This window comes from Tasmannia lanceolata, unplaced genomic scaffold (genome assembly GCF_043159265.1).
Source record: "Tasmannia lanceolata isolate RefF3 unplaced genomic scaffold, GAP_Taslan_0.1 ptg000013l, whole genome shotgun sequence".
NCBI classification, from domain to species: Eukaryota; Viridiplantae; Streptophyta; class Magnoliopsida; order Canellales; family Winteraceae; genus Tasmannia; species Tasmannia lanceolata.
In genome coordinates, this window is record NW_027518690.1 from 21,524,123 (window position 1) to 21,549,454 (window position 25,332).

Below are 25,332 nucleotides of genomic sequence, written 5' to 3' on the forward strand. Positions count from 1 at the left end.
CATAACATCCAGATGATCTATACTCAAAGGGTTGCCAGTGGTGGAAGATTTTCTCGATAAGTCCTTGAAAACATTATACAACAATTTGTTTTTGAATGGTACATTATCCAACAAAATTGAGTTAAGTTTAATGTTAACTTAAAGTTGAGAACATTAATTTCAATTTAAATTAAGTTGTATACATTTGCTGAAACTTGGGGTTGTAATGGACAAACACCAGGTTATACAATTTATGGTGCTCCAACCTATTTCTCTTTACAGAATGGATGTGTTCGAAGGTGCCCCAGTTCCTTTCACATCGAGTCGGATTCTGACGACAAAGCTTTGTAATTCTGGGACGTCACATTTGAACTGATTCCACCATGCAACTATAAAGTAACCAATAGTTAAGCGTTTGTTTGTTGAATGGTTAAATGAAATAAACTTAATTAAACGAACAAATCAAATATACTCGGTCTCAACTTCTATCGGCTGTGGATTGCAAGCTTCATTCAAAAAATATCCGTGGCCTCTCGATAGTTCTCAATTTGATTTATGAGGAGGTCCTGTGTAGTTTTATCAAGTACTAATCGAGTAACTCATTCCAACAAGCCTTTGGTGACTTTACTATGCTTGGAGAAGGTAGGAGTGAAAAAGAGAGCAGGTTCAGAAAGTATCCTGCTGCATGGAGGTGACTGTGAAGCTGTTTATCCCATCTTCGGTCGATAATCCTCCAGATGAGCAGATAATCTGATTTTTTCGTTAATCTCTCCTTTATGTTTTCTTTGGCCCTATCTTTGGCCCCATATAGATAACCCATCGCTGATTTGTCTTGGTGGTCTACCAAACGTGGCACTCTCAATAAAGGCCCACCGATGATTAACATATACTTATACTAGTCCCAAAAAGATTTGACCAACACAGTACTAACTACCTCTTCATTCAATGGGTGTTGGACAAACCTACTTGTACTATACTCTTCAGACACGAATTGTTGGAGTGCTTTCCAATTGAACATCAGACTTTGTATGCTTATGAAATTTGTAGCAAATCTGGTCCAAGTAGGACGACACAAGTCCCTCCCACCCTTGAAACTCCTCATCAAATTCAAGGGGGCTCCGTGGTTGTAGATAAACTTTGTAATCTTTCGGGCCCTCTCAATTGTGCTTCCTGTGAGAGGAAATACATTCGGCTTGCACAGGTGCTCCAAGATTAGATCTATACAATGGGCTGCACATTGAGTCCAGAAGAATGTGTTTTTTTTTTCGCTTCTAATTGAATAATTCATTGGCATTCTTCACTAGTTATATTGACGGAGATTGCAGAAGCCTCTTTATTGTGTATGTATTTATCTCTCGTGCTGTGACAATATATTTGTCACACAATCATTTACGATGTGTTGTTAACATGGTTTTAAATTTCGACCGAAATCCGAAATTCCGACACCAAAATGGGGAAAAACCGAAACGGTATTTTATTTCGGCCAAAATTTCATTTTTCCGAAATTTCACCCAAAAAATCCTTTTTTTTTAATTAATTTAATATTTCACTGAAATTTCGATAATTTCGGCCGAAATTTAATATTGAATAAAATAATCATTTCGTTTGAGTACCAGATTTCGACCGAAATTTCGAAATTCCAGGGATCCGAAACCAGTACTGAAACCGAAATTTTAAACCATGGTTGTTAATGCTTCCAATAATTTGTATGTTATTGTAGTATTGGTTATTTTACCCTCTTCTTATGAATGCATTATCAGGATGGAGGGGGACATCTAACGACGCTTCCACGGCCAAGAAGAATGTTATGTGGAAGACCGATATGGATAGGACATTACTAGCCAGCCCGACTTATCAAATTACAGAAAGGAATAAATTGCAGAATGGATTTAAGGACGTGGCATACACCAATGTCGTCCTAGATATGAACACTGCCTACAATCTGACCCTCAACAAATGCCATATCAAGAATAGGATCAAAACCCTGAAGAACAACTACAAGCACGTGAACGATATTCTACAGCAAGGTGGGATTGGTTGGGTTTGTTATCATATTAAAACGACGATTCCAACTTGTATTGTTCATCTATTCAATGCAGTCTCATCCCGAAAAGACGAGGTTTTTTACCGTGCGACATGATTTGTACAAGGAATCCTGGATCATATTTGCGGAGGATTACGCTACGGGCAGTGGGCCCATTCCTGAGGATCGGTTGGAATAGGTATTGACAGCAACATCCAATCTCAGCCGATTAGTCTAGACGATATTGCAGACAACTTCGATGAGGAAGCCCCCATATCCGAGCAGGTAGCACCGCCACCATCTCCATTGCCAGGCCACACAATGGGGACTTCTGAAACCTCGCCTGTACGAGGCACAACCCCACGAACAAACCAGCGCCAGAAGAAGGGACAGGCAGGAGTACTTGCGGACACTATGGAGAAGGTGGTTAGTAGTATTACACATATGGCTTCTGCAGTTAAGGACACGTCTGTATATGAGGATCTTGGGGAACTGCGTACGATAGTAGAGGGGCTTACCGGATTCAGTTCGCTCGTGTGTTTCTCATGTATGATGAGGAGCGTAATGAACGGGTGTCATGGAAGTTGGCCAGTTTTATCCAGTAGTTTTTTGTGCTTTGACATGGATGGATTATACTAATTCCGACCCTTTTTTTCTTCGAACTATGGTGCTTGATTACTGTTGGACTTTGTAGGTAGCTTTATATGCTTTTTTTTCACCAGACAATATGCTTGGTAGGTACAATGATATGTATCTCCACTATCTGCCTGTCTGTATCTTCATTATGTGTGCTCATTATATTACTTGGCATATAGTTGACCTTACTCCTGTAGCTTATTTTTTGGATATTTAGCAGTATAGCACTCATAAATTCTATGCGCGCCATAAATATGTACAGCTGGGTAAAGATGGCGAAGAAGAAGTTCTATTTCGTCTTTAGGGGCAGACGTCCGAGAATATAAAGTAGTTGGCCGAGTGCCAAATTCTAGTAAACGGGTATAGCGGGGCTTGTTACTATGCTTATAGTACGAGGGAGGAGGCGGAATAACATCTTGCGACATTCATCTCTTAGAACACTGAGATGAAGGAGATAGCTCGCTTGCAATGTGACGTGGTTGACGACGATGTTTGGAGGACATTGGTACCTCTAGTAGTTGGCATAGCCGTTCTTTTGTCATTTGTTTATGTTACTGATGTTCTTTAGGTTGTTTATTACATTAAGACCCCACTTATTTCTTTGGATATTTATACGCTGCTCTTGACAGCTTTTTTGAGGTAAAATTGCCTTATATGGTCTTTATATTGTATTGGGTATGTTTTCCAAATTTTCTAGCACAAAATATTACCAGAATATTGTTTCCAGGAATTTACATCAACTTTCCAGGCTACAGAACACCCAGATTCCCATTTCCAGCAACTTTCTAGCCAACTTTCCAGACAACAGAACACCCAATTAGCAGGCTTTCCTTTCCTTTCTTTTCCAATTCCTTTTCATTTGCCACGTCACTTTCCTTTCCATTCCTTCCCTTTCTCACACCGATTTAGAAACTGAAAAGAGCCTAAGATGTAGAGGAAAGTATAAAATGTTAATTTAAGCAGTTTAATACTTTTGAAAAGTTTCCCGTTATAGAGAAAAGGTAGTGAGTGTGGGCAACAATATATAATACAATTTTTTTGGCATGCTCTAAGTAGAAACTAGTCTTTAGGTTGATCTGGTGTTTGATATTGATCATATACCGCTATGAAATTGGGTGTTACGATGTTTTTTTGGCCTTAGGTGTCTGTAATTCGATTCTTGGTGACCGATGCGCTAGAATCAATTGGTCTTCACTAATAGAAGTATGATTGATAATGTTTTTATGCAGTATTTGATGTGATAGAAGAATGCGACTTCAGAAAAGCATGACATACAACAACCAGAAAAATTAATTATGATCACTGCATAACTATGATGAAATGGATGGATTCCCCGTACTTGTGGATAGATTGGATAAACGATATGTATGGGATCATCCAGAGTCGTATTTTTGTTAAGAGGATCTTCGGCGGTATATTTTTTTACCTCTAGAGGCATGAGGGAGGGGACCATTTATCGTCATTCCTCATTTACGTTGGCGATGGATGCTTTTAGTTCTATTTGGCAAAGTAGTAAAAGAGTGTAAGTAAAGAAACCTATGATTACTAATATCACGCTCAGCATTTGTGTTGCAGGCAGTCGTCATGACTTAATTCTTTTTTTTTTGGTAGGTAAGTTGGGATCGAACCCCCGACCTCTTGGTTGAGGAACAAATCCCTTTACCAATGATCTAGAGGCTCAACCCCCTCTCATGGCTTAATTCTGGTGCTTCCAGAAATAGTTTGCTTTGGCAATGAAACATATCACTATTATAGCACAAAGTTTTGGGACTTTAATTAGTTATTACCAATGGAGCATATCTTTTATTTAGGAGCTACTGCTGAGGAAACAAAAGTTGGGAATGGGTTGTGGATGTGAATAAACGGAAACCCCTCTACACATATTTGAGACTTTTCTTAGTTCGCATCGAGATTATCTTGTGCTATTTGTGAACCCCCTGTGGAGAAAATAAGAATTAAAAGTGGGTGAAAGACTACAGCTTCTTAAAACTGTTGTGAACAGTGACCAAGTGTTTTAGTCATCAGTATTTTCTTGATGGCTATACTTGAAATGATAAAAAAGCTATTCTGAGATTTTATTTTGGTTGGTACAGAGATGAAAGAAAGGCTGTACCCTAATGATTTGAATTAAGTGGCCTTATCCCATTCCCATGCCTAGGGAGAATTACATATTGGAAACAAGTGATTGAACTGAAAATTCTTCTTCAGGAGGATTCAGCTACAAGACATGTGGGTCTCAGATGGTCTAAATTTCAATATCTTTGAGATCAGAATATTTGGAATTCCATGAGGAGAGGGGTAGGTACCTTATTCAGTTGGAGATGGCTCATCAATCAATATTTGGAGTTATATACGATTGTCACTTATCAAGGGCTAATCTTGCTACTTTTTATGTAACTCCATCATGTGTAATTCAGATTTGGGCATAACGTGACTGTTGGGAACGAAATAGATTATGCTAATTGGATTTTGTTTCTCTCTCCATTTGTCTTTTAGAGCATTATCATGGTAGGTTGAATCAAGAAATTCCCACTTGATTACCTGATGGAAGGATAGATAATTAGTCGATATGGGATATGGGCTGCCTCTATGGTGTGGAGTGTGCACAACATGAAATTAATTGGATGCTTCAAAATAATGGTACTTTCTTCTTCTAGTCTTCCTGTAATTACATGATCGGAAAGGGTCCCATATTCTTACAGAAAGGTGATTTGGTCTACTGATTTAATAGTGAGGCTTCATTCCCTGGATGACGATCAAAACCAAAGTATATCTGCTTCGGATAAACTTCTCAATATTGGAATGGAATACAATGCAGCTGTTTGTCATTTTTGCTTGAATGAGACTGTCACTCATATATTGATTGTATTCTTTTGATGGTCCTCTGCTTGGGTTCCTCATAGCAGCTTAAAAAGATTCTTATGTAAGAGAAGTCCTAATAAGTCTTCCTCAAGAGCTACATTGGTTGGAGGAAAGCTTAGTGGAAAAAAAAATGGCCACATTAACCAAGTTTTGCTTTTGTCCTGCAACTTATGTCATTTGTCAAGAAAGAATTTAAAAAAATAAAAATAAAAGTCATCATGTTATCTTTATTGAATACCGACAATTGCATCCATTAGAAAATCTGCAACTAACTCTAAATTTGCATTCAATATATATTGATGAAGAAGATACTCCCTGATGCAGCACAATATCTAAACGAGAAAAAATCCTACACTCCTCATGGGATAATGGGTTCTAGGAAAGTTTAGGGCTAACTCTTAAGAGGCAAAAGACATCTACGGGTTAACTAGGTTTGATTTAAGGCATAACTAATTGGCGGAAAGCAGAAATATTGAGGCTTAAATTTGCATTAAATAATGAGAAAGAACACAATTAGCATGAAATAAACCTTAAACAAATTAGTCGACAGTTAAAGAGTCCTTCGGGTAACTAGTTAAGGGTGAAATTAGCCCAAAACGGGATTTTAAACGTGCGACCAAGTGGAATAATTAAAATAGTAACAAAACCTATGAATTAAACCTTTTTTTGATGAGAAATCATTAATAATCTAATGGAAAAATAGTAATAAATTTCTGCAGCAACAAAACAGGGTCAAATTGGTCCAATTTTGGCCAAAAGGGTATTTTGGTAATTTGGACAGATCTGTAATTTTGGGATTTAGGGCTGGTGGTTTGTAGGGTATGATCTAAAAGATGAAAAGAAAACCAATTTCATATCTAGGGTTCAGTTTTGATGGCCGTTGCACCATCAATTTCCAAGAAAACGTGTTCTAGGGTTGAAAATTGTGCGAATTTTCAATTGGCTGCAAAAGGGGTTTAAAGCTATGGATCTTGGATGCTTTGGCTGAGGTTTAGTCCCAAATAAACTCTTTCAAAGTTTCAAGATGAAATCTTAAACGATGTAGGAGATATTTGGATTTTGGGTTTTTGCATTTTAGGTTCAAGAACACAAAAAAAATTGAAGAACTAATAACTTGTTAATGGCTGATTTGAGAGGAGAATAGAAGTGAGAAGATGAGAGGGGATTGAGAAGAATGGCTCCAAGCCACTAGAAGAGGAGAAGAGAAGTTCCAAACTTCACAAAGCTTCAATGGCTCACTAAAAAAACGTTAATACTATCCAATATTCAAAAGTCCCTTACATTACTTTATAAGATGTATTTATAAGAAAATAAACCCTATAAGATAACCTAAGACCTAAGCAACTAACCTCAACCATTCATCTAATCTAAAGCATACTAAATAAAGTTAATATTTACCTAAAATAGTAATCCCGTAATAGACCTATACCATTTTCTAAAACCACTCATAACTTGCTCAAATCACATCCAAATCATGTGATCTTGGGCCTATCTAATTATATATAAGTAAAACGGAATGTCGCACAACGTGGTGCTACCACGTGGCACCCCTTCTATACTCCTTTTTACCTATATAGATTAGAAATCCAAACGTTTTTTCCTCGGTGCTTATATTCGTCTAGAAGAATGCCAAGCGTTTCATCCCATTTTTTCCTTCATAATTTCCTCCACACCCATTCTCTTTCTAAACGTTTCTCATATATCTCTCTCTCTTAAAACCATAAATGTATCCCATGAGCAATGATAGAATGCTTTTCTATTATGCCCCAATTAATTATCCTATTTAATCTCTTTCTCTCTAACGTGGCAATAAATCTCCTATAATTTCTCTCTCTCTATGTTGCTTTTCACGAATCTTTGCAAACCGTATTTTCTACGGAAAGAGACCGGTAAGCCGATTTTTTCAATCTCTCTCTCTCTCTCTTTCTCTCTCTCTCTCTCCACAGTATTTTAATGTGAAGCTATATATTTGGACCAATTTTTAATTAGGACGCCTCCCTATAGTGTATTTATGACTACTCTTTAACACTAAATGGGCCTGTCTCAAGTAAAATATAGGGCCACATATATTATTTTCCACTCTAAATAGGTACTCCAACAACGGAAGTAGAAAAGTTGGAAATACAAAAGAGTCGTATAATCGGAATTTCAAAAGCCAATTTCTAAAAATCTTCACGTCTTCTCTTAATAAATACCTAAAAAACTAGACTTTCAATTTATTCTATCTCTAAACGCTTTGGAAGGAGACGTTACTCTCTAAGTGAACGAGGACTCCTTCCAAAGTTATTCCATGAAGTAGTTTCAGAGCCTATAAAAAATAGTAGGTTAATAATAGAGTTTTTAGTTTATGCTTCTAATTTCCTCCTACCAGCATATATGCATGCAAACAAGCATAAATCTGCTTATGTACCACCTTATATATTTCTCTCTTATGTAGTTTTTTGATAATTTGCTTTTGTTCTGATTAGGCTATGCTGACTGACTTTGGCTTGGCAAAGCAATTTGAGGAGATGCAAGGTCAAACTCCATGTGCAGATTACTAGAGTACATGTCACGTGAAATTATTCTTGGAAAGGTACATGATAAAATGCTCACCAAGAAGGTTGGTTTTCTTTAGTCTTATTTTCCTTTTTTTTCCCACCAGTTTTTTTAGAACTTCGCAGTACACTTACTAAATTTGTGGTTTACCATAAAAATCTAACCATGAGCAATATTCATCACTTAGAACTGTTATGACAGCATTCGAAAAAAATGGAGAAAGAAGAGATTTTGTCATTCAAAAGATAGTAAAGAAAATCTAACAGTATAAAATGCACCACCTCCTGTTATACCATTGAGTGAATCACCATTAGTTCTTTCTATGGTATGTAGTTGCTGATCATATCTGCGTGCATATCTTCCTTTTTCCTGTGTTTTAGAGGAATGGTTTGTGGTTAAAATACAAACCTAATGGGTACTTTTAAAGTTCATACAATTGAGCAATTGCTAAAAGACCTAAATCATTTCCCTTAAATCGTTGAAATGAACCATAACAATATCATTTCTTTTAAGTCATTTCTGCCATTAGATTTGTGTACAATATAGTTATATATATTCTGTGCAGAGGGGCGAATCACGAATCTTAACCATATGTCCACCATGGTGATTCAATATTCTTACTTTATGCCCAATATTGTGATTCAATAGTCGTTGATAATTTTTACGCCATTTTGTGGGTAACTTTTCTCTTCTTTATTCTTAACCCTTTTCACTATTGGAAGTAATTTAGAATTTTAGGACTCGGGAAGAAAAGTTTTAAATAAAGAGAAAGAGTTGTACATGTCAAAACTTGGAAGGTGTAATTTCTAGCCCCATCAACACTTAAAGAGTTCAAAAATACGACTATGAAGAATTTATTAATCGAAGAAAATTTTATTATTAATTTTACCTTGAGATAATAATCTTCAATGTGTGTGATGGCAAAATAACTCTAGAATAATCTAGCCCTTTTGTTCTGTCGCAAATGAAGGGAAAGTCTTTATAATGTTTATTCTTCTTTTTAAATTTTAATATTTAAAATTAGGATTTATAAAATAACTTTTCAACATGGTTCCCACAATTTTTTATGAATCATTTTTATTTTTAGTCGCCCCGTGCAACGCATGGGTCTGGAACTAGTTAGATAGGTAATTGAAAAACCTTTCTAATAATACCAAAAACACACCAAACGGATGAGATTTGATGCCTAAATAGTAGGTTATGAATAAAATGATGACAATAGAAGATAAATAAAAAAACTAAAAGAAAAACATCAACATAGAGTGAACGCCCAATACGCATGTCATGTGGCATGTGGCACATGTGGCACAGCACATGTGGTATATGTAGCATGTGTGAACGTTCCATCTCATGCAAAAATCAGTCCTCCTTCTCACGATTCTTTCTTCACTTGTAAACTTTGAATCCTCCTCCTTCGTCGATGTCCCCATCACTCCCACATTAGAAGCATTATGAAAGCTAAAACAGTTGCTTAAAAGAAAAGTGGAGGCTCTGGAGGGATCAATTGGTGATCATGGGGATATGTGCTAATAATGCCCAGCAAAATCTTTCTCATGATTGAAGATGTCTGAAGAAGTTGTGGATTGAATCAGGCTCTCAACTAGTATTAGATAGTATTCATGAAGAAATATCCCCACCATGGAAAGCTAGGATAGGTTTCGGCCATAATAGATTCTACAATAAACTGAAAAAATATCAATGCAGTTACTCGCGGAGAGAGGCAAATAGGGTTGCAGATTTCTTGCCAAACACGAGCAATTATTTAAATTTTTTAAAAAATTTCGGATCCAACCTTCCCTAACATTTTCAGAGAAGATAAAGAAGCAATGAAATTGGGAGATGTCCTGATGTCAATCTCTCTCTCTCTCTCTCTCTCTCTCTCTCTCTCTCTCTTGAACTGGTTGGTTTCTTTCAAACCTGAGCTCACCCAATAAAGAGAACCAGAATTTTATGGTAATAAATGCTTATGTACTGATACGATTGTTAGCTGGTTACTTTGTTTTAAAATTCAACAAATATCTCGGATTTGTCGATATCATAAAGGTGCATTTATTCTCTGTAGTGCTGAAACAGAAAAATTCAGACACACTCAGATTGCTTAGAGAAATAGCAAAGAGAAGCTTGAGGAGAAGAGGCTGAAACATTTACTTTTTTTTCGGTTGTGGTTAGGAAATGATTGATCCTCCAATTTACGAGTTCTTATTTCTTGCTAAAGAAATTTCCATTTCTGATTTACGAGATCTTATTTCTTGCTAAAGAAATTTCCATTTCTGATTAAAATGAGATCTGCTGATTTGTTTGTGTTAATTATCCTTCCTTTCAAATTGCAAGTATTGATGTTGATTTTACGTTTTCTGAGTAGTTCTTGATTTGATTTCTTATTCTCATTTTAGATGTAGCCCAACTTAACTTTCTATTTTTAGTTTAATCATGTATTGGGTTCCTTTTTTTTTATCTCTGTAGTTGAGTTTGGCTGTTAGAAAACAAATCTATGATTGTTATTTAACAAGCTTTTGTTGCTAATAGTAATATCATTTTACTTTCATTTATAATCTTAGATTGAGGTTCGAGCTCTAGCGACAATTCTCGTAGAAAGCCATTTTCATAAGCACTTAAATTCATTCAAAATCAAGCACTTTATCATTTCAAAACACATCTAATCTACTGCTTTCTTAGATAATGTATATCATGTTCCAAGCTTCTTGACCTTATTTTGTCGAGGTGGCATTGTATCTTCACTATTCCTACATCAGTAATTGTGATGCTGGTCATATACTGCAGTTGAATGCCGGATGGGGAGCCGATTTTGTGGTAAACAATTCCAATCATGTCCGGAATGTTAGGCTTTGTCTCGATGTACAGTTTGTTTGGGTGTACACCTATTTTCTAGGCTGCAATTTATGCATGAAATGCAGTTGCTAATTCATGAATTGGGTTCAATCTGAACCCAACTAGATTTCAAAGTAAATACTTAAGCCCAATTTCCAATAGTTTTGATTCAACCCTCACATCCTATCTTTATTTTAAGGTTTTCATAGGCATCTAAGGTTCCCCAAGCTATCAACAATCCATTAGAGAAGTTTAAATTAGAGAGGTGTAGTAGATATCAGAACAAGGGAATGGGAATATTAGCTCAACATGGTACGAATAGGAAATCTTGTATTTGAGTGTCATGACAATGGTTTTTGGTAGGGTAGCAAGTCTCTGATAGATTTAGGCTAGTTACTAATGTTTGATTTCAATCCAAGTACTATACCACTGGAAGCATAGAAATGAATATGGTGTTAATTTTTTGGAAAATGCAAATTGATATTTACACCCTTCTCTTTGTTAGATACACCTCTATAGTTTGGTACAAAGTAGGATGATGCAAACATTTTAGGAGTGAAAATTAGTATCAACAGGTTGAAATTTTTGTATTGACAGAGGAGATATTGATTCTAAACAAGTTACATGTCTTTCTTGAAAAATCAATCTCCCTTGACTTAAGAACAAGAGATGTTATAGAAGTCATTAAGACAACGGTCCAATAAGAATTCGTTTGGTTGTTTTTCCTTCTTTTTTTTTTAATTCATTTTTTCCCATAGGATCAAACTCTCTTAATTATGAAGATCTTTTTAATCAATTTTTTGAAATACGAACTTATGAAGACTAATTGCCTTACTTATGACAGCCCACCACTGCACGGTGGGTCCCTCCTTTGACTGATCTGAGCTGATCATCTGGTAGTCTTTACATTTTGGTCTCCTATTGCCAAAACAATCATGGCAATCGTGCAATCCTAATATCTAATAATGTGTATTTTTAGTGGGTGAATGTGAATCAATGGTTTATTCAAGAACAAAAAATTACAAAATATTTAATGGTATAATTGCATGATTAACTTGACATTTGGGCCATAGGGGATCCAAAGCAAGGCCTACCAGATTATGGATGTCTTATTATTTTTGTTAGTTTGCTTACCTTATATTCATGTAATTACTTAACTAATTGGGATTTGCTAGGCAATTTCACAGAAAGCCATTTCGCGGCTGGCTAGAAGAGCCACAACAGCTCTTTTTTTTGCAGATTTTGTCTTATTCATTAATTCACATGAGGTGGCTGTTCTCTCGTGCAAAGTCAGCCGCGAAATGGTTTTCCATGAAATTGCTATTAAATCCCTAAATACAATTTAATGCACGTACCATAAGCTACTTGGTAATTACAGATCTTCGTTTGAGATGGATGGCCTTCGGCACTCAATCCTCGTGATGTTCTTCAAGATCAACGGTCAAGATCTTCCATCCATTGGAGATATAGCTGAGAGAAGCTCATCTTCAACAGTCTACCTTTCTTTAGGTTAGCATTCTTATTTTACTTCTATTTTCGTGAAACAAATGCAAACATTTTTTCCCTTTTAATTTCGCCCTGCGGCCCTATTTGGATTGCAAGAATAACATTTTCGATGGAAAAAAAGAAAAAAAGAAATTCCCAGGTAGAATTTTCTTTCCACAAATTTGAGGGAAATAATATGTTTTGATTAATCTATAGGGATATCATCATAATGTGAAGGCCCCTCTAAATAAAAATAGAATTGGGTTGTTTCTATTTATCTCTTCTACTGTGTAATAAATGTAGGGATTTCTAGAAATATTTTCCCTTTCCAAACTTTTCCAAAAACTTCTTTTAGTTTAATGAATTTCATTAAGAAACACAAAAGTTTTTCTCTTAGGCTCTGTTCACTTCTTTTCTCCGGAAAGGAAAGGAAAGGATTTCGTTTTCCTTTGCTTTCCAGGTAATATGGCAGAAGGAAAAGTAATCCAGGGTAACTGTCAAGGAAAATGTTTCGTTTTCCTTGGAAAGCCTCTTCCGATATATTTAATCGGAAACAAAATCTCGAGTAATAGGGAAAAAGCCCGTTTCCATATCATTTTCAGCTTTTAAATAAGAAATTCCACATCTGATAATATTTTTCCCTGGAAAAGAAGTGAGCACAGAAATTCTGTCTTGTCAAGGTATTGTCAGGGAAAAAAAAGGCTGTTTTCCCTGAAAAACAGCACCAGGGAAAAGAAGTGATCAGAGCCTTAATTTTTTTATATTTTTAAATGGTGGTTTTCCTTTTTCTTTCTCTAAATTTCGAATTTTCATTGCAAAAGATAAGAATGTAAAAAACAAACAAAAGAAAAAGAGTAATGCCAGCGTGCCCCAGCAGAAAATATTTACGCAGAGCCACAAAAGCCAGCCCTTAAGTTTAGGAAATCACCAAAAAGTAGATTTCTTTTTTGCACGCGTCTCTGTGACTCTCCCCATCGGTCTTACTCGTAGTCCCGATGCCATTTTCCTCAAAAAAAAGTACAAGAAAAAGAAGGGGTTATGATAAATTCGCACCCCAAATACGATACTTCGCACCAATTTAGAGGGCAGACTTTAACATTTTTTTCACGTTCAAAGGGTGTGAATTATCCTACAGTGGGTGTGGATTTATCACTGTGCAAAAAGAAAATCAAGTTTCCATGTCATATGCATGTCCAATGGGTTTGATGTACGAGCTCACAACTTTATTACTTTTTTGGGATAATTACATTTACATCCTCTCTAGTTTCGACACATCCACTTCCACCCCTATAGTTTAAAACGTGACAATTTGTTTAAGGTTTGCCTCCTCAGCTGAAGGTTCGTCCATAGATTAAAGGGTTAGGATGATCCGATGGAGCTGTTTTTTTGGCACACCATATTTATGTCAGGACCCATCAAATGAACGCTTTGGATCATCCAAATAATGTGGGCCCATACCTGAATCCAAACACTACTAAAAATTCATCCAAATAATGTGGGCCCACATTGTTTGGATGATCCAAAGCGTTCATTTGATGGGTCCTGACATAGATAGGGTACATTTGATGGGTCCATCGGATCATCCTAACCCTTCAATCTATGGACGAACCTTCAGCTGAGGGGGCAAAGCTTAAACAAATTGAAACTACGGGGTATATTTGTCACCGTTTAAACTATATGGGTGGAAGTGGATATGTCAGAAACCAGTGAGGGTGTAAATGTAATTATCCCTACTTTTTTTTATGTACGGCTATCCAAATCTAGTGCTACCCCAAATTCATCGACGAAGAATTAAGAGACCGTACTCAAATGAATAAAACCCTCTAGGGTTCTCTCAATAGATCGGCGAGGCGTTCATCTAACACGTGTCGTCCATCCAACGGCTACTTTCTCTCAGTGCTTCATCTAAGCCGTTCGTCATCGCTTCTCTCTCCTATAAAATCCATCACTTCGACACCTCCTCTCTCCCATTTGCTATTTTTTTTCTCCTCTCTTTGTTTTTTCTCTGCAAGAGAAAAAGCCCCCGATTTCTTCCATTTCGGTAAGCCTTTTGTTTCTCTTTTTTTTTGCTATCTTGAGGCATGCTTTTATTTGGTTCATTCACAGGTCTTGTTCGTTTCTCTACAATTAGTAGCTTGGTGCAGGACGAGTCTGTTAGAGTTCTCTTCATGAACCTGGATTAGGGTTTTCCTTTTTATTACTTGTGGCAATCTGATTTTTCCCTCGCAAGTTTTTTAATTTGTAGCCCAATGCTGAGTTTTTAGTGATTCGAGCTTTAGGGCTCTCTCTCTCTCTCACTATCTCTCTTCTTTTTGGGGGGTCTTATGGTTGGCAAATGAGAAGATATTCCATGTCATTATGGCCAAGAAATGCCTCTTTAGTGCTTAGAGAACTGTAACATGACTTTGCAGTGGTGGAATATATGGTCTTTTTTAGTCTTCTTTATCTTTCATTCTCTATTTTCTAGGGTTTTGTTTTTTTTGTGTTTTTCAGTGTATAGAGCGAGCATCATGAAACATGCTTTTGTTTGATTTATTTACCAGTATTGTTCGCTTCTTGCTTTAGGATGAGTCTATTTACCTGGGTTTGGCTTTTCCTTTTCTTTTTTCTTCTGGGAATCTGACTTTGTCCTTGGAAGTTTGTAAAATTGTAACACAATCCTGAGGTTCTAGTGATTTGAGCTCTAGTGTCCTTCCTCTCCTTTTTTTGGGTTATTATGATTAGTTAATGACAATGTGTCCATGATACTATGTCCAACAAATGCCTGTTTTTGTTCCCAGGGAACCGTGACATGGCATTGCAGTGGTGGTATATAGTTTTTTTAGTCTTCATTTCTTGATCCCGTGGCTGTGATTTTGGTGGAAACTGGTGTTTAGGTTGGACATTATTTTTTGTTTACATTTGTTCCTTGTTTTCTTTGACATGCCAATGTAAGGAAGCTAAAACTAATTGTAAATGATGAAGTGCACCAGGTTGTGCTTGAACCTTTAAGTTATTTAGAGTTGATTGGTAAATCTTGTTGGGTAATTGACTAGAGGAAATTGTGATTCCCAGTAAATAGACTGATAGTGGGAAAAAATGATTCAGTCCTTTACCAAATTGTGGCCCCCAAACTCCATCATACATGTGGTACTGTGTGTACGATGATTGGAACTGGTTAACCAATAGGTCCCAATGGATGATGGGTTGGCTAAAATTAAATGAGCAGATAATCCCAACCATTTGATCATTGGCCTGTTTTAGAGTGAAACAGTGTGGCCATTTTTGTTCTAGTCCTGACTATTTAGAAACATAACTCAACAGATCACTTTCAATGAGTTTTGGCGATATCAAACCCCTAGTCAAGGGCTCTATGCTTGAATAATCTCCCTTTTTTGAATGATACTTGAATATTCTTCTTACACAGTAGACATCCATTTGTTGTCGGCTTGAAGTTTTATAAGGTAGCTCTTGTAGATATCTGAGGAGAAGCTCTCCCATTGTAGAAGGATTATTTTTAACCCCAAGTATTTGTAGCTGGGCCTGTGAGCTTCCCCTTGTGCATCAGCTCAATACACGGACTGCACTCACATATGAGTACTGTTAGTGTATTTTTGTCTTTAGTCGTAGTCCTTACTATTTAATTTCCCTTTTACTGATGCCCCTTTTTAGTCTTTATACTATAGGTTAGCTATATTAGTGCCATTTAAAGAAAAAGGTTAGCTATATTAGTTGGAGTGGTGGTTGTAAGGGTTGTATATATAAAGCCCATTGCTCTTCTCTTTTCCAAAACTCTTCTATGTTTAAAATTTGTAGAGATTCTTCTCTTGTGGAGAGTGAGCTTATCTGTGGTCATTTACCCCGTTTTTGTATCTTTGGAGGTTAAGATAAAATCCGTAGTATGCCATTACGAAAAAGATGGAATCCATAGTAGCGATTGGCTATCATTTCCAGGTTTTCTTCCATATTATCTTCTCTTCTTGAATGCAAGACTTCTCTATCATCACTGGCTGAATCGTGAATTCCTGTGTCACCTCGCTCAGCTTCATCCTTTTCAATTGGAGGAAAATATATGATTTGAGTGTGAACCATTGGCTAATTTTGTCTTAACTATCCTGTTTGTAGAAACCAATCATAGAACTAGGTTCAATGGAATGCTGCAATTTTTCACCCATTGTCTACCTTCTTATTAATTTTAGTGGCACATGGATATTAGTCTCTATATTGCTTTGTTTCCATATGTTTTTGGGTATTGGGCACCTATTTACCCTACGGTCGGTCCAGTTTTTAGGACACCAGTCATATTACTATCTTCAATTGAATGGTGCAATTTTTTGCCCATTGCCAGTTCACGACAAGGTTTACCTTCTTCTCAAGGTTTTAATTCTCGGTTTTGATGGAAATCACGAAAATGTATGGAAACATATGCAAATGATAAATTTTTTTGATGAAACTTTGGAAAATGCCAGAATAAGCACAAATACATAGAAACCATCAAATGAGCAAGAAAGCCATTCATAATGGCTTAATCATATTGAACACCCAGTGATGAAATGCATTGTCACACGTCTGGAACAGTAAAGTCAACAAAGAAATATAATCTAATAAAATATAAGAAAGTACAATGACCACTCTCCCCTCTAAAGACCTCTATTCTTTGTCAATACAACAAAGTTATGAGGTATTATTGGTCCCATGGCGATATGACATCTCATGCAAAAGATATAGTTACTTTTGCTGTGATGTTCAATGATGTTGCCTACCAAATATCACTCTCTACATTAATGAAATGAAAAACAAATTATATTATCTTTCTATTTTTATCCTCTTTCCAACTATTTTGGTTGAATTTTGTGAATTTCGGTCTAAATTTTGGGGAAATAATGATGTGGAAGTAATTCATGTAGATTTCCTTTTGGTGGAGTTGGAAATAGAAACATTTCGGTAATTTCGGGGAAATTTAAAACCATGCTTCTTTTTAGTTCTGATAGCACATGGATATTAGTGCATATATTGTTTTGTTTCCTTATGTTTTGGGTTTTGGGATCCCATTTCCTCAACGACCTACCTTGTTTGCAGGACACTATTCATAATAACTATGCTCAATGGAATGGTGCAATTTTGCATGGGGGGGGCTACCTTCTGATTAGTTTTGATAGCACATGGATATTAGCTTCTATTAATTTGTTTCTATATGTTTAGGGTTTTAGCACCCGTTTACTCTACGGTCATCTCGAGATTCTTAATTGATTTTCGTAGTGTTGATATTTTCATTCTAATTGCGGCTTGATGGTGTAGAGAATAGTCCTAACCATGGTACGAGGCAAGAAGCTCAAGAACAAGGGAAAAGCTGGAACGCATGCAAGTGCCACCAAAAGGATAGCGAAGAAATCTGCGTTGAAGAAGGCTCAGGAGGTTAATGATCCTCCTGTTGCTACTACTGACAGTGGAGCTATAACACAATTTGGAAAGAACGAAGCTGGTGATGCTGGAAATATTGCTGGGTTCATTTTCATGTGCAATTCCAAGACAAAACCGGAATGCTTCCGTTTTAGGGTCTTTGGCCTTCCATCGGCAAGGATGGCAGATGTAGAGAAAATCAAGCGGGGTTCGAAGCTTTTTCTGTATGACATTGACCTGAAGCTTCTTTATGGTATATACAAGTCAGTTGGTAGTGGTGGGAAGAGTTTGGAACCTTCTGCCTTCGGAGGCGCCTTTCCTGCACAGGTAATTTTGTCTTATAGTTGTCTCATTTTTAATTGCTTTTTTCCCATAACATCCTCCACATTTGAATTGTTCTTTTTAAGTTTGAATTGTTTTTTATAATTATATCATGGTTAACAAGAATTCATGTTTGATACATGCCACGTACTGTGTGGCAAGAAAACTTGATTTTGTCATATACACTTTAATTGAAAGATAAGAATAACAATGGCAGGAATCATCAAACCGTATTTGTGACATAAATTTAAATCAATGATGTCTCCGTATCACAATCAAACACTAACTGATCTAATCAGCCCTAACCAGCCTGGGCACTCTACTTGACCCTTACACAATATGAGAGGAAGACCTTTAATCATGTGGTATGCAATCACCATGTCAGTGAAAATGTGCTCAATCATCACTAGACGATCCCTAATCCTTGATTGAGCAGTAAGATACTTGATGTTGATTTGCTTGTTTCCACTATTACTCTTATTGTTCTTCGGGAAGAAAACTTTAGTGAAATTATCGTAGTAGATGATTAATGGCTTAGAAATGGATTCAACAACCCTAAGCTCTGGGATAAAATTCCATAGCTACGACACCTGCGAAGTGGCTTCTTAGTACGCAACAAGCTTTGCCTCCATAGGTTAGACTCTTGCCATTCAAAAAAGTGGTCAGATCACCAATAGCTTTAAATGAGACCGCTCGCAAGTAGGACGACATATCTTGAAGCTGACTTCCTATTATTGAGGCACCTGACAAAGTCTGAAGCTGAAAATCCAATCACCTCCAAATCCAAATGATAAATCACCAATAGCTAAGGATATAATCCTCCATCCCTTGAAGTTATTGCTGAACCTTCTTTGCAGCTTTCTGGTACTCCATCCCTAGATCACTTTGGTATATGTCTAGCATCCCAATTGCAAATCTGATGCCTTGTCTAGTGCAGACTTGTGTGTGCATCAGACTGAAACCGCACATGCATAGGAAATTTTCCTCATCGCACTCCTTTCTACTTCATTCTTCGGACACTTTTCCTCTTGGAATTTATCACCCTTTAATATAAGGGCCATACTATGTGAGCACTCTTGCATTCCAAATCTTCTTTAGTATCTTGTTATTGTACTCCTCCTTGAGATCTATCTCCGTCAATCTCTATGTTTATGATACAAGAGGCTTCACCTATATCCTTTTTTTAATGGTAGGCTTCACCTATATCCTCGCTATCAAAATTCTTAGTGAGAAACTGTTTCACCGCATGTAGTAACCCTAGATCACAACTGTCTAGCAAAATATCATTATTTAGGATTAGAAATTTGAATTTACTCTCACTTAGGTATATGCATTGATCCACGATGTTTTTTATAAGGCTAAATGAGGATATCATATCGTGAAATTTTATATACCAGTGTTGGGATGCCTGTAGAGGATGAACCTTGGCGCATTGGTAAGGTTGCTCCATTGTGACCTGGGTGGTCATGGGTTCAAGTCATGGAAACAGCCTCTTTGCAAAGCAGGGGTAAGGCTGCATACATCTAGCTCCCTTGACCCCGCAATGGTGGGGGCCTCGTGCACTGGGCCACCCTTTTAGTGTTGGGATGCCTGTGTTTAGGCTACACATTTTCTTAATTTGCAAATCAGGTGCTTTCCTTTATCTGATGCAAATTCTTTAGCTTGATTCATATAGACTTCCGTCATTTAGATCCCCATTGAGGAAGTTTTTTTTTTAATTTTGTAGGGCAATTAAGTCAAATTGGGCCACCAGTGCTATGATTATCCTCAATGAGTCTTTAGAGATCAGAGAGAATGTCTCAAAGAGCTTATTTGGCCATAAGTCTTGCCTATATCATTCGATATTACCATATAAGTCCCTTTTAACCTTATTACCGTATTTACATCCAGCGAGTTTCTCATGGCAATTCCATGAGATCTCAGACTTGATTCTCGGTCATGTAATCCATCTTATCCTTCATGACATTATATCACGACACCCTGTTTTCTCCACTCATGGCTTGTGAAAATGAAATCAAGTTGTCATTAGTATTATGTTCATGGTCAATTTCTTGCATTACACCTCATAGTAAGGTGAATAGTTGATCTCCTTGCCCTTGAAGATCTTCTCAACCTAATATCTTTGTCCACTTGGTAGATTATGAGCAATGAGTAATGTGATGGTTGGTTCCTCATGAGGTGACAATATGTGTTGGTTGTTCCATAATGACATCTTGTGGAATGTCATGGAATACAATCGCAAACCTCCTGTGCAGGTGTAAAATCCTGAAGCTGCAACTGATCGAGTTCTAAACTTTGAGGTTTCTCGCTCCTAGTAATGGCACTCTTCCAAAAGTTTGGCATTCTTAGCAACAACTATTTTTGCAGAATGGGAAGGGCAGTAGAATATGGATCCCTTGTAACTATGAACATATTCAATGAAGAATCTGCTAATAATCTTTGTCTAACTTGCCTCTGGATTATGTACCCTTACGTCAACAGGGTAATATCATGTGTACATAATTGAAATTGGGTTTCCAATTATTCCAAAATTCAAAGTCTTTGTAACTTCATTATTAGGAACCCTATTCAAAATATACACAGCTGTCTTTAGGGCCTTGCTCCACGTGGGGAATGGGAGAGTGAAGTTGCTGAGCATACTCCTTACCATATTGATTAGCATATTTGTCCTTCTTTCATCCATGCCATTTTATTGTGGTGCTCCCAGTATGGAGTCTCCATATTGGGCAATAATGCTCTCCTTAAGGAAGTTAGCAAATGTACCAAGCTTCTGCCCATTTCCTGTGTGCCTACCATAATACTCCTCTTTTTGGCCTCACAATCTTAATTTTCTTTTCCTTCTCTCTCTCTCTCTCTCGATCTTCTCCTTGTAAGTTTTGAAGGCATCTAGTGCCTCTTCTCAAATAGAAGGTAAATATACATATACCGTGAGTAGTCATTGATAAAGGATGTAAAATATTTATGACTGTTTAAACATAGAGTAAATAAAGGTCTACACGTATCTGGGTATATAATTTCTAAGGTAAATATACATATAACCTTTCAAAGACGGGAATGGGGTTCCGGTTTGCCGGTCTTTCTTCGGTCCGCAGTTTTCCGGCCCCCCTACCATCTTTCTTTTTTTCCTCGTGGCCGGCCCGGCTCCGCTCCCATACGTAGGCTTCCTCCGCTCGTATGAACTTGTTAGTTTTGGATTCGAGTTCCTGTAGGTCCCGCGGTGGCTTGAGGGTGAGGTGTAGTTTAAGGTTTTGGTCGGTGGTAGTGTGCTTCAGAACTGCAACCGCTATCTAGACATTGATGTTGGAAAGTTGAGCTAACTCGGCGTTGAATTTCAGCATGAAGTCTCTCAGGGTCTCGTTCTTCCCTTGTCGGAGGGCCAAGAGGGCGTCCGCTGGATCGTGGCGGAGGCGATTGTTGGCCAACCTTGCGGTAAACTTCCTTCCGAATTCATGGAATGATGCAATGGAGTCCAGCTCCAGACGTAGGTACTAATCATTAGCTGTTTTTCTCAACAAGGAGGCAAAAGCCTTTTCAAATAAATCCATCGGACGTGCCTCGGAGCGCCATTACCCTCCTGAGAGTTTGGAGGAACTCTAGTGGGTCTGTGCTCCCATCGTAACAACCGAATCGGGAGAGATCTATCTTTGTTTCCACGGGGGTTTTTAGGATCTCCGCGGTGAATGGGGACGCCGTCTCTCTTTCCCATTCGTCCAGGATGTCGTGGGCATAAGGTTTTTTCATTTCTCACTTAACTTCTCGGATCTGTCTCTGCAGATCAGCCAGTTGGTCTAGCCCTAGTAGTTGCGCCGAGGTAGCCACCTATTTCGCCTCTTAGAATCGAGTTGTCAAGGTAGGGAGCGCTCCGCGTGGCTTTGGGTAGCTTGTTTCCCGACGTCTGGTTGATACTCCCTGGCTGGGAGAGGTAAAGGGCTATTTGTCTAAAGGGAGGCGGTTCGGATCCGTGCGCGCATCGGCCGATGGTGACATTCCTCGGGGGACTCTCCGCCGTCTTCTTCGTAGGCTTCAGCCCGACCATGCGTTGCCGGAGGCATTTCCGGAACTGGGGCTTCGGTTGTGGAGGCAACCGTAGGAAGAGCTCCTGGCGAAGCTCGTTCAACATTTCCAGGGTGAGGATCATCTATGGTGTGCTGGAGGGGGGCCTATGCTGGCCCGAGGCCTGTGAATTCTACTCCCGAGAACTAGAGACATGAGTTTGTGCATGTTGGGCTTGTCTCCTGGTCATTACTCCTATTTCTTGTTGTTGGGCGTGGTTTCTCATTGTCACAAAGTGTTCAGGCTCAGACGAGTCCCACGGATGGCGCCAATATGATGGCGCCAGAATCCGGGTTCGCGATCGAGCGGCGTGTAGAGAGCCTACGCTGAGGTCACAAACAAAGGGGTCAGGGAGGTCCGGGGTGGGTCCCGGACGACCACTTTGACACCCAAGTCAGATTCTGGACCAACGATGTAAAGAACAACAAGAAATGGCGGAGGTATAATCAGGTTTACCAGGACCAATGTACGGGTTGTTTCTCTGATATCTGAGTGGGCGAGTTGGAGGCCAAGGATAGAGGGAGGGATAGAGCGTCCAACGCCTCTTCCCTCTCTTGATTAAAGTGGGAAAACCTTCCTAACGGGTTTGAGCTTCCTCTATTGGCCTCCCCTGTTAGAGTCGTTCCTTTTCTTAGACTGGATCGGTTTTTCCTCTTAGGGGCTTGATGGCGTATTTATATTTTGATCTTGCATGCAAATCCTCTTCATGGGGCGCCACGTGGGCCTTTTCATCATTTCAGAGAGAAAACCTTCTTTTGTTGGATTGGGTTGCCCCCTGGTTCGTCGGCGCTCGTGGCTTTGTTGTGTAATCTTGCCCATAATCGTGATGATGAAGTTTTTGGAGGCGGGGAGGTGACACGTGGCAGGATCACGTGGTCTTACCGTGTATTAATGTCTCTTCTAATCATGATTAGATTCTTCTGCGTATGGGTGACACATGGTGAGATCCAACGGTCCCGCCGTGTTTATGCCCTATCACTTAGATCAATGGAATCACCAACAGTTCCTTGGTAGTTTAGGGACCACTCGGATAAGAATCCTAAATGTTCTTGTTTTCCTTTATCTGCCATCACGCAACCACTTAATATAAAACTTATGGATTTGGGTTAGTTACCCATTGCACTAAGTGAGTGCTAACTTTGGACTCTTTTTTGAGAGTTATCTTTAGTTGGCCCAAAAAGACACTTGAGAAAAATTGTCTAACACCCCTAAATGACGAGATTTGCTCGATGTAGGCTACCTTAATGGAACCAGGTTTCCAGCATCGGTTACCCCTGTACTTTTTTTTTTTGAAAATTAAAAATTTTATTGCCAAGAAGAAGATTGCGTACAAAGGAGGGACAAACTCCTGTACTTAACTCTTTAAGTTACTAATAGCTTTCGTATTTTCCTTCAATAGCTACTTGCTTATGTGCTTGTATCGATGGGTGATATATAGATGGTTTATCTTCTTTGCAGGTGAAATTCAAGATTTCCAAGGACTGCTTACCTGTGCCTGAGAGTGTTTTCAAAAATGCCATTCAGGAGAACTACAGTGCAAAGAGGAGATTTAGGACAGAGCTCAATTATGAACAGGTCCAAACCCCCCACCCTGAAAATCAAAAAAATATATAGAGTTAACATGAACCGAACGAGAAACAAAGTAGCGGTAAAAATCTAATTATAATAAATAAAAAAAATTGCGAGTCTCATAACAATTGAGGTATACGTGCAGGTAAAAAAGCTGTCTGCTTTGTTTCGACCTGTTTCATCTGTACAATTGCAATCTGCACCTGAACATGTGGATGATCAACGGATGGCATTCACACAACTACCTCCACCACGAGATCCATATGCAACTTTTCCGCCCACAGCACGGGCTCCACCGGCCATGGAGCCTCGCCACATTCCACAAATGATGCTGCCTCCCAGTGGCCAGTATGGAAGGCTGCCACTGTCCAGTGACCTGTATGGAATGCCACCATCTCGCCATCTTCCATCTAGTGACCCTTATGGAATGCCCCCACACCTTAGACGGGCCCAACCAGTGGGCCTAGCTCCTAGTGACCCATATGGATCAGCGGCACATTATGCACGCCCCCCACCACATTTGGATTCTCAGCGTGTTCCACCAGGCATGCTGCCTCCAAATGACCCATATTATGGAGCTGGAGCCTACGTGCCTGAAAACCCGGTCTCATCGCAGCACGATCTCTACAGCAGGTAGCTCTACGCTTTATTTACCAACATTCTTCATCTCATCAATCTTAGCTTGTAGTTGGTTAAACCTAAGTGCCACAACTTATTTTACTATTCTGTTTTGACAGGTACAGGGCTCCAATGCCAGAGACAAATCCGAGAGATCGTATTCCCATTTCGGAGAGAGAGTACCGGAATCTAGGAGGGAGGGAGAGCGAAATGGTTCCACAGTCTGAACATATGAATGGTTACTACGGCACAGTGCCCCCGACCCAGCCTGCAGTCATGGGTTTGCAGCCACAAACTAGTTATTTGATGCCAGGTTATGAGTCGTCGATGTATGCAAATAATCTGGAGAGGCCGGTGCCGGGCAGGCTGGCGAGGGGCAATGTCTCAAGTGTGCCTGTTTCTTCTCAGTATTCCTTTGCGGGCCCTACACCGATCTATCGCTGAAGGTAAAGGATTACCAAATAGGCGCAGTTCCTTTGTTTTGTGCCGATTTGCCTGTCCCACTTCTAGTATGATCTTATTTTGTCAAAAATCTGGTACTCTAGAAGAATTCAGTATTTTCTAAATTCAGTATGTTTGTATGGGAACTCAAGTTCTGATTAGCTTGTATTAGTCCCATGGAACATGGAACACCTTTTTACTTGAAGAATGTGTTTGGATGCCCTCCCAAGTTGCAATTTGGGCCTTCTCCTATTGCAATGTGTCTCTACGAGGGGAAGAGCGTTTCATGAATGTGTTCTACAAGGCATACCCAAGTTGTCAATGAGCTTTGGAATCCCTTTGCCGGGTTTTTTTGTTGCTGCTGCTGAATCAAGCAAGGGTCGTTTGGATGGATCATAGGTTAGGCTCATTATGTTGCCAGAGGCTGTTGTAGGGATGCCTAACCATACCCTACCTTTGTGGGATCCACAAGTCTAGTTCACTCCGGTTGAGAAGAATTCTTCCTCGAAGGCACCCAGTCGTCTTGAATGACAATGCGGGACTACTTCAGTCACCGCCGCGGGGGGGGGGGGGGGGGGTGGGGGAAGGATCCTCGGGGG

The 25,332-nt window shown here is 38.7% G+C and overlaps 1 protein-coding gene across 2 annotated transcripts; it reads left to right on the forward strand.

Moving 5' to 3' along the window:
• Positions 1–12,248: 12,248 nt before the first annotated feature.
• LOC143889943 (uncharacterized) lies at positions 12,249–24,983 on the forward strand. 2 transcript variants are annotated; one of them, XM_077394358.1, is made up of 5 exons: positions 12,249–12,376; positions 17,630–18,058; positions 23,564–23,680; positions 23,820–24,307; positions 24,412–24,983. In XM_077394358.1, the coding sequence occupies exons 2-5, from the start codon at positions 17,645–17,647 to the stop codon at positions 24,734–24,736; spliced, it is 1,344 nt and encodes a 447-aa protein (XP_077250473.1). In that variant the 5' UTR covers positions 12,249–12,376; positions 17,630–17,644; the 3' UTR covers positions 24,737–24,983. The 2 variants fall into 2 exon arrangements, with proteins under 2 accessions (XP_077250473.1, XP_077250472.1); XM_077394357.1 differs by lacking the exon at positions 12,249–12,376 and adding an exon at positions 14,239–14,393.
• Positions 24,984–25,332: the final 349 nt, after the last annotated feature.